The 10534-nt window shown below is 45.1% G+C and overlaps 1 protein-coding gene across 1 annotated transcript; it reads right to left on the bottom strand.

The window, feature by feature from the left end:
- Positions 1–1766: 1766 nt before the first annotated feature.
- tbcb (tubulin folding cofactor B) lies at positions 1767–6589 on the bottom strand. Its single transcript, NM_001140492.1, has 7 exons — positions 6463–6589; positions 6064–6233; positions 5773–5916; positions 5322–5418; positions 4841–5032; positions 3842–3914; positions 1767–3678 (listed from the first exon to the last, which is right to left on the bottom strand). Exons 2-7 carry the CDS (start codon positions 6181–6183, stop codon positions 3564–3566), a joined length of 741 nt encoding a protein of 246 aa, NP_001133964.1. The 5' UTR covers positions 6184–6233; positions 6463–6589; the 3' UTR covers positions 1767–3563.
- Between the last annotated feature and the right edge of the window lie 3945 nt (positions 6590–10534).

Here is a 10534-nt window from a genome sequence, read left to right as displayed (position 1 = left end):
AATTATGTCTGAGTGTTGGAGTGTGCCCCTGGCTATCCGTAAATAAATACAAACCAACAAAAATTGTCTGGTTTACTTAATATAAGGAAATTGAAATTATTTATACTTTTACTTCTGATACTTAAGTATATTTTAGCAATTCAATTGACTTATGATACTTAAGTATATTTAAAACCAAATACTTTTAGACTTTTACTCAAATAGTATTTTACTGGGTGACTTTCAATTTTACTTCAGTAATTTTCGATTAAAATCAAATCTAATTTTATTGGTCACATACACATATTTAGCAGATGTTATTGTGGGTGTAGCGAAATGCTTGTGTTCCTAGCTCCAATAGTGCAGTAATATCTAACAATTCATAAAAATACACACAAATCTAAAGTCAAATAATGGAGTAAATATATAAATATTATGACGAGCAATGTCAGAGTGGCATTGACTCAAATACAGTAGAGTAGAATACAGTATATCAAATTTACCGTGAAATGCTTACTTACAAGCCCTTAACCAACATATATACATATGAAATGAGTAAAGCAGTATGTAAACATTATTTATGTGACAGCAGTGATTCCATGACTATGTATATAGGGCAGCAGCCTCTAAGGTGTAGGGTTGAGTAACCAGGTGGTAGCCGGCTAGTGATGGCTATTTAACAGTCTGATGGCCTTGAGATAGAAGCTGTTTTTCAGTCTCTCGGTCCCAGCTTTGATGCACCTGTACTGACCTCGCCTTCTGGATGGTAGCGGGGTGAACAGGCCGTGGCTTGGGTGGATGATGTCCTTGATAATCTTTTTGGCCTTCCTGTGACATCGTGTGCTGTAGGTGTCCTGGAGGGCAGGCAGTGTGCCACCGGTGATGCCTCTGGAGAGCCCTGCGGTCGCGGGCAGTGCAGTACCAGGCGGTGATACAGCCCAACAGGATGCTCTCAATTGTGCATCTGTAAAAGTTTGTGAGGGTCTTAGGGGCCAAGACAAATTTCTTAAGCGCCTTCTTCGCCACACTGTCTGTGTGGGTGGACCATTTCAGATCGTCGGTGATGTGTATGCAGAGGAACTTGAAGCTTTTCACCATCTCCACTGTGGTCTCGTCGGTGTGGCTAGGGGCATGCTCTCTCTACTGTTTCCTGAAGTCCATGATCAGGGAGAGGTTATTTTCCCGGCACCACTCCGCCAGGGCCCTCACCTCCTACCTGTAGGCTGTCATTTTCGGTAATCAGGCCTACAACTGTTATGTTGTCTATAAACTTGATAATTTAGTTGGGAGGCATGTGTGGCCACGCTGTCATGGGTGAACAGGGAGTACAGGAGGAGGCTGAGCACGCACCCTTGTGGGGCCGCTTTGTTGAGAGTCAGTGAAGTGGAGGAGTTGTTTCCTACCTTCACCACCTGGGGCGGCCCATCAGGAAGTCCAGGACCCAGTTGCACAGGGCGGGGTTCAGACCCAGGACCCCGAGCATAATGAGCTTGGAGGGTACTATGGTGTTGAAGGCTGAGCTATAGTCAATGAACAGGTATCAAGGATGACAATTGGGTACTTTTACGACCACTGACCATATTCCTTCCGTCAGTGCTTCACTGTTCAGTGTCCCACTGCAACCTGACAGTTTCGGGATAAGTGTGATGACATCTCTAACCCCTGCCTAGACTAGAGATCTCTTCTACCTCTCTTTTCACCATGCATGAGGTACTTTATTTCTGTCCTACTAATGGTGAATCAGAGTAAGAATCGGTAAAATACACCTTGAGCATCACATCTGCTGGTATGTTTATTATATTTTATTGTGCATAAGATACCATTACACTTTGGCACATCAAAAATAACACCAGCACCTTTGAGATTTCATAAGAACAGATTGCAATTCATGGACCAATCAGGGCCTGTCAGTTGCTGACAAGGTCCCGGGGAAAAAAGACAATTAAAATAAAAAAGGAATGCATGAATCATTTGCTTTTATATTCATAGTTTCTCTTCCAAAACAAATGACAGATCACATGCTTTCAATGAGTCAAACTCTGAAGTGGCGATGAGGAGCAGTACAATGAAGGTCAGTAGAAACACAGATATGATGTGTCATCCATCTGAAAAGTGAATTGTCGTCAGCTGAGCTCTAGGTCTGAACTGCATGCTGTCTATGTGCATAACTGGTGTTCAGACATTTGAAGTGTTGGAGCGTTAGAAGCAGTTTAACATTTTCCAGAATCTAGAACAGGGACATGACACACAAAAACAAAGGGCTTTATGGTACAATAACCATTGAACTAACAGATATTAAAATAAACTGTCACTAGTCAGTACAACTAGATATGTTGTTGTAGTGTGAATTCTTGCATTCCAAAGCATGGGATTTATTTTATAAAGTTTAACAGAACCATGGCTTGGGTTGATAATTGACATTTGATTCACATTGTGATGCTTTTTATGACTGCCTATTATTCATATAGAATCTAGGATGTGATGGGCAATTCAGGTTCAACTCAAAATTTTGAGGACATCAATTTAGGAATGCTTGCATTCTACAGCCACTAGATCAAATGAACTAGTAGGACTACCGGGTTGTCATTTACATTAAATACATCCAACAATGTAGTTGTAACAAGGCATCAAAGACTTTGTACTTTAATTCGAGAGCTTTCTCAACTCTCCTCATTCAATATACAGTAAATTCCACCAAAAAATAACATTTAAAGACGCAGTCCTGGATTTTAAACAACAAATTCGTGAAATATGGCACAAATTGGATTTGTAACACATGAATTTCAAAATACACATCATACAAATTGCCAAATTCATATCACAAAAAATTAATGACAGTACACAAAAAACAGGGACCAGTTTTGACTCAGGAGCGCCACTTTCAAAACTACTGTGAAATGACTTATGTAAACAAGGTATTTCTGTTCAACAAATTTGCAAACATTTCTAAAAATCTGTTTTCGCGTCGTCTTTATGGGCTATTGTGTGTAGATTGTTGAGGAAAATGTTTTATTTAATCCATTTTAGAATAAGGCTGAAAATGTCGAGTCTGAATACTTTCTGAGTGCACTGTACAATCGTACATGTACAGATGGAAAAAAAACATGAATTTTATTTGGAACCCAAGAGTCTGCTCTGATATAGAATGCTAGTGAAGAATATTAGTAGTCGTCTCCCATCTTGGAACAACTCATCATTGAGCAGTGTAATTGAGTGGGGGCAGTGGGTACTTCTGAAGGGAAGGTGATGCATAAGAGGACCACTTCATACCCTCCGACAGAGTTCACATGAAACATTGACTAGGTTAGATCCTTCCATGACGGTTTACTCACGTTCTGCACTGAATTTCTATTCTGATATCAAACACCTACGCTAGATTTGGTCCTAGGTGATACTGCCTCCTTAACCCAGTTGCAGCTCTCTATAGTCCAACCCATACCCCCCTGACCAGCGCAAAACAAAATAAAGTTAATCGCAATGACACTGTCCCTCGCTCCGGGTTCGTAGTCGGACTAGAGGTCAAAGTTGAACCTTGGTTGAACCCATCTGCCCACACCCTTTGACTGGGTGACAGCATCACAGTTCTACATCTCATCCAGACCGTAGTCTTCCTCTGGGAAGTCCCCCACGGTCACTGTGAGGGGCCTGACAAACGCACCGTACTTGTTCTCACATTCAAAGTATCGCTTCTCCTTCACACTAAGGAAAGAGAGAGAAGAGACATCAAGCACATTTCTGACAGAGAAACTCATCCGGTCTGCACCTCTCCATAGGTCTAATACAAGAAATACAAGGTAGCTCTTAACAGGGAACATTCTCAGACACCATGTGATGTCACAAAAATTATGCCAGTTGCCCTCACCTGCCATCATGTTTCCCAAGAGGCTCGTCATACTTCACTCCCACCCAATGACCTGGCTTGAAATCTACTGTACCTGCAAGACAGAAAAGTGTTTTCTGTTGGAATAAGGAGTGCCTTAAGTATTCATACCCCTTGACTTATTCCACATTTTGTTGTGTTGCAGTAGATTTAACTCAAAACTGTTAACTTAGACACAAAGGAACATTCACCGTCTTCTTGGTAAGCAACTCGTGTAAATTTGGCCTTGTGTTTTAGGTTATTGTCCTGCTGAAAGGTGAATTAAGCTCCTAGTGTCTGGTGGAAAGCAGACAACCTAATTTTCCTCCAGGATTTTGCCTGTGCTTAGCTCCATTATGTTTCTTTTTTTATCCTGAAGAACTCCCCAGTCCTTAACAATTACAAGCATACCCATAACATGATGCTGCCACCACTATGCTTGAAAATATGGACAGTGGTACTCAGTAATGTGTTGTATTAGATTTGCCCCAAACATAACACTTTGTATTCAGGACAACTTATCATTTGACATAAGCTAAGTTTTACACAAACTTATTTAGGCTTGCCATAAAGACATTTCAGCTTTTAATTTTTTATTAATGTCAAAACATTTCTAAAAACAATTCCACTGACATTATGGGGTATTGTGTGTAGGCCAGCAACATTTTTTAAAATCCATTTTAAATTCAGGCTGTTATAACAAAATGTAGAAAAAGTAAAGTGGTGTGAATACTTTCTGAAGTCTCAATTCAATTTAAAGGGTCTCTCTCTCCCTTTCCTGTGGACACCCCATCTCCACCTCCTACCGCCAAAAAGGACCAACAGCATGTACAACAAGTACAGTAAGTGGAAATACATTATTCAACACTCTGGCTTGTAGAGACTATTGCGTCTTTTTAGGGCGACTTCAGTCAGACTGATAATCCATGGAGTAACCATGGTAACAGTCTGCTTTGACTAGCCTAAATCCTGTTGTGGAAAATAAGCTTCAACCTCACTCACCAACATACATAACGGTGCCAATCTTGGTGGGTAGCCCTACAACCTGCACTTGGCATCGGTTGCCAACGCCGATGGCAGCAGCAGCAGCCTCCTCCTCGGCCTCACGAGCTGCAAGCTCTGCCCCCTTTTTAGCCGTCTCTTCTTCATTGAAGCGACCAACGCGTTGCTTCTTCATGAATGACCTTACAGAATCTGAGGAGGTAAAATGGACAATCCACATTGAAATCCCCATATTACAATGGTAATTAGTTTGTCACTCAATCATTACGTAATGTACTGAGGAAAGGTTTTGCCATGTAACCTCAAACTGAAAGGTAACACAGGATGTAGATGAGAGCAAGTATCACTAGTTCTCTGTTGTGGCACTCGAAAGTGGCAAATGGCTTTCAACAAGTCTTATCTTCACTGCCTCCGATTCAATTTGAAATGTAGGCATAAGCTTTAGCTGTGAATGATGGACGATAGCTCAAGCTCACAGTACCTGTCCTCTTCTCATAGACCTCGTCTGGAATCTCAAATTTCTCCACTTTAGACAGATCACTGAACTCTCCGCTCTGGGCTCCACTGCGGTCAATCACCTAGGCACACAGAATTCACCATCATCCTGACTCAGCATATTGAATAAAAAAATAACAGAATGGCTCAGTCATCTTACAGGTGCCAGTCAGTTTCTGCTTTTAACCAACTGGTCGCTGTTTAGCCCAATAAGACAAGTATGGCAAGGCAACAATATAACCTTATTGAATTTAGAAAGAGGCTGGCAATCAAGCTAGCAAAGTCATGCTGTGGTCAGCAATCTTGTGAGCATTGAAGTCACTTGCGGATTAAGAGACCCTATCAACAGATCTAACATCTTACGCATGACTCCAGTGTGAATAAAGGTAAACAGGGGACATACTATGTGAGCAGTGTTTGAGCACAGAAGTACATACGTGAATTTTGCAGTCATCATCCACAGGGTAGGAACCTAGTAGGGCCTCGTTGTCATCCAGTTTCTGCATGAACTTGTCAGTGGTACTGAAAAGCTGCAGTTCCATGCTGGAGGCCGGGGTACCCACAACCATCTCCAATTTACCCTAGAGGGAAAAAAATAGACCACGAGAAACTGCATCACATGGCCACAGGCTGGGCTGTGCCTGTGGTCTTAGTGTCGGCAGTGCAGAGGGGCAATTGCTACATTATTATAATTCAGAGGCCCGAAGGCCAAATTAGCAACAACTTACCTTGAATTCGGCGATGGTGATTCCCCTGTTATATCGTTTATTCACCTCGAACGAACTGATGGTACTGGTCAGCCGCACCGACACTGTGGGATTGGTGATCACTGTCACGCCACCGTCCATTTTCAAGCTTTTGTTTCGCCGGTGTTTAACTTATTCAGGCACAACGACCACTGCATAAAATACAAATAACAGTTAGTCAGCTAATTAACGTTAACATTCTCACCTAAATAAATAGTACACAACAGTTGCAAATGGATTTCAACATGGCTAGTCAGATACAAAGTTCAGTTTAGAAAAAGAGAACTAGCTAGCTTCAGTAGCTAGCATGCACGCAGCAAACTAAACAAAGTTAGCTAGCTAACGTGAGTCCTTCCAGCTTGGTCGCTCACAAATATTTACCTGTCCTTCTGCGCTTTTCTTGACGATCTCTATAAATACGTAGCTACTATCAAATAACTGGGTGTTTTTATACTAAAACAATCCAGGGACCATGTGCAGTAATCTCAGTGAACCGACGGGAGAAGGGTGGCTGGCGGATGTGTTGTTCACCTCAAACGACACCTCCCACAGATCCTGGTACGCCCAGTTCTGGAACCTTCTACCCGCCCACAACCGCAGGGAACCAGTCATGTCATTAACATGTCGGGTGGGTATTTGGGTTGACCAATGAGTAGCACATTTCTAAGATGCCGTCACAGAAAGAAAGGCTTTGGGATGCCTACATAGGCACGTCAATCATGTTGATAGAAGTGGCCTTTCATGATTAGTAACCAATCATCAATGTAGGAATCAATGCGGAGTTTTGCGTGAAAGTGCCACGCCCAAATAATAGAAGTATCAATTGTATCCACGTAGTGGCGCTATAAGCCATATAAAGCCCAAATGTTTTGTTTTGTAACAAAGTCATTCAATGTTAGCTACATTGTTACAATGTTGAATTGCGATGAGAGCAAAGAAAATTGTGCATTGAATAATTTTGAAGTTAGTCTGTTGATTGAATAAAAAAAAAAATCATTTTCAATGTCAAGTGCAGAATAATTTGATTCCTTGCTAAGGTGTTCACTGCTTTATGACATATTAATCACAGTGAGAAAGAGACACATTCTTACCTTTGAAAAGTTATTACCAGGCCCTGCCTTTGACATATAATGGTTGTCTACTCCAATATCTACTCATCGATGTATGAGTGGGAAATAAACAGATCAGACAGGAACATAAAATAACATCTGTGCATCAAATTAGAATTTAGGGCTGAGAGTGGGAGTTTGAGGGCTTGTATGGTCAGAAAAGACAAGATCAAAGAAAGGAGTATGGGGGTGCAGCCAGAAGCCAGACCGCCTCCCCACTACCTCCACCCCTAGAGGAAAAGTTTACCATTCCTGTTTGAAGTTGAGATAGGGGTGTTTGGCCTTGCCTCATCACACTCTGTCTGTCTGCACATCCAGGTGTACGTGCTGTAAAACACTCTCTGTTACACACACACATACCATCTCTCTCACTTGGTCACACTCTTCATTCTCCGGGGAACTCATCATCATACACACAATCATCTGCAATTGCCGCCGACACAACAGTGGTAGGCCTGATCACCGACAACGATGAGACAGCCTATAGGGAGGAGGTCAGAGACCTGGCCGTGTGGTGCCAGGATAACAACCTCTCCTTCAACGTGATCAAGACAAAGGAGATGATTGTGGACTACAGGAAAAGGAGGACCGAGCATGCCCCCCATTCTCATCGACGGGGCTGTAGTGGAGCAGGTTGAGAACTTCAAGTTCCTTGGTGTCCACATCACCAACAATCTATCACGGTTCAAACATGCCAATATAAGGGCACAAAGCGAGACCCAGATGCAGACACGGGAGGCAGATTTGAGTCTTTGATATTTATTACATCCAAAAGGGGTAGGCAAGAGAATGGTCGTGGACAGGCAAAAGGTCAAAACCAGTTCAGAGTCCAGGAGGTACAGTGTAGCAGGCAGGCTCGAGGTCAGGGCAGGCAGAATGGTCAGGCAGGTGGGTACAGAGTCCAGAAAACAGGCAAGGGTCAAAACCGGGAGGACTAGTAAAAGAGAATAGAAAAAGGCAGGAGCACGAGAAAAACACGCTGGTTGACTTGGAACATACAAAATGAACTGGCACAAAGAGACAGGAAACACAGGGATATAAACGCCAGGGATAACAAGCGACACCTGGAGGGGGTGGGGACAATAACAAGGACAGGTGAAACTGATCAGGGTGTGACAATAACCCCCCCCCCTCTAGGGACGCCACCTGGCGTCCTACCTGGGCGCATACCAGGTTGACCAGGGTGTCGGCAGTAGAAGTCGGTGATGGGGGCTGGATACAGGATGTCTAGCAGGAACCCAGCACCTCTACTCCGGGCCGTAACCCTCCCAGTCAACCAGGTACTGGAAACCCCTGCCCCTTGGTCAAACACCCAGGAGATGTCTCACTGTGTATGCCGGATGGTCATCAATGACACGGGGAGGGGGGGTGGGCCTGGGGACAGAAGACAAAGGACTGTGAGACACGGGCTTAATCCTAGACACATGGAACGTAGAGTGAATACGGAGGGTACGGGGTGACAAGAGATGGACAGCAGTGGAACTAAGGACTCTAGAGATGGGAAACAGACCAATGAAACGGGGGAAAGTTTGCGGGACTCTACCCGAAGGGGCAGGTCCCGTGTGGACAGCCATACCCTCTGCCTAATGCGGTAGCGGCGAGCTGGAGTCCGGTGGCGGTCCGCTTGTTGACGATACCTGAAGTTGGCCTTGAGAAGTGCTACCCGAGCTCTTGTCCAGGTACGTCGACAGCGGCAGACGAACATCTGGGCCGAGGGAACATTGACTTCTGGTTCTTGTCCTGGGAAGAGCGGAGGTTGATGCCCCATGAAGCACTCAAAAGGGGAGAGTCCCGTTGCTGAACAGGGAAGGGTGTTCCGGGCATACTCTACCCAGACCAGTTGTCGGCTCCAGGTAGTGGGGTTGGTTGAGACCAGGCATCTTAAGGTGGTCTCCAGGTCCTGGTTAGCTCGCTCCGACTGGCCGTTCGACTGGCCGTTCGTATGGGGGTGGAATCCGGAGGATAGGCTGGCCGACGCCCCAATTAGGGTGCAGAACGCCTTCCAAAACTGAGATGAGAATTGAGGACCCTGGTCGGAAACCATATCCACCGGGAGTCCATGGATCTGGAAGACGTGCTGCACCATGAGCTGGGCCGTTTCCTTGGCAGAGGGAAGTTTGGGGAGAGGGATGAAATGAGCGGCCTTAGTGAACCGATCCACCACTGTCAGAATGACGGTGTTGCCATCAGATGGGGGAAGCCCAGTGGCAAAGTCCAGAGAGATATGGGACCAGGGACAATGAGGAACCGGTAGTGGCTGAAGAAGGCCAGAAGGAGCTTGCCGTGGAGTCTTGTTCTGGGCACACACCGTGCATGCGGCGACGAAGGCAGAGACGTCAGGAACTATTGTGGGCCACCAGAAATGTTGTCGGAGGTATGCTGGGAGCGTTGTGCCTTGCGAACCAGGGTCTTAATACCCCAAACTACATGAGGTAGGGAGAATGGTTTCGGAGTCCGGGGGTGTAGCAGAGGAACTGTATAGGCAGGAGAGAGCGTCAGGCTTAACATTTTTGGACCCTGGGCGGTAGGAAATGGTGAAGTAGAATCTAGTAAGCAAGAGAGCCCACCAAGCCTGCCTGGAGTTAAGGTGCTTGGCTGTACGGAGATATTCCAAGACCAGACCAAGAACGGCTGTTCTGCTCCTTCCAGCCAGTGCCTCCACTCTTCCAACGCTATCTTGACCGCCAGGAGTTCTCGGTTGCCTACGTCGTAGTTCCTCTCTGCAGGATTGAGACGATGGGACAGGAAGGCACAAGGATGAAGCTTTTGGTCCTGGGCAGATCGCTGGGACAGGATGGCCCCCACTCCAACGTCAGAAGCATCAACTTCTACCACAAATTGACAAGACGGGTCCAGATGGATGAGGATGGGTGCTGTTGTGATCCGATGCTTCAGGTCCACAAAGGCTTTGTCGACAGCTGGAGACCATGTGAACGGTACTTTGGGGGAGGTGAGTGCCGAGAGGGGTGCTGCCAGGGTGCTGTAACCCGAATGAAACGGCGGTAGAAGTTAGCAAAGGCTAGGAATCGTTGCAACTACACCCTGGACGTAGGTTGAGGCCAATCCACCACTGCTTTCACCTTTCCAGGATCCATCTGGACATTATCCTAAGCCATGAAAATCCCAAGACAACTGGATCATGCGGATATGCAATGAGGAGGAACTGTATGGTCTCACTGTGGTTACCTGAAACCCGTATATGAACGGGCACAGTACTATGGGTGACTCTACCTATTGAGTGGCAGTCCAGTGCCCTAGCATCCATGGAAACCGAGAGAGGTTGAGTGGGAATACCAAGATCAAAAAAAATAGTGGCATCCATAAAACTTTCATCAGCCCCAGAG

The sequence above is a fragment of the Salmo salar genome, chromosome ssa09, assembly GCF_905237065.1.
Source record: "Salmo salar chromosome ssa09, Ssal_v3.1, whole genome shotgun sequence".
Lineage (NCBI taxonomy): Eukaryota > Metazoa > Chordata > Actinopteri > Salmoniformes > Salmonidae > Salmo > Salmo salar.
Note: the sequence above shows the minus strand (reverse complement) of the source record. Positions and strands in the feature narration are given on the sequence as shown.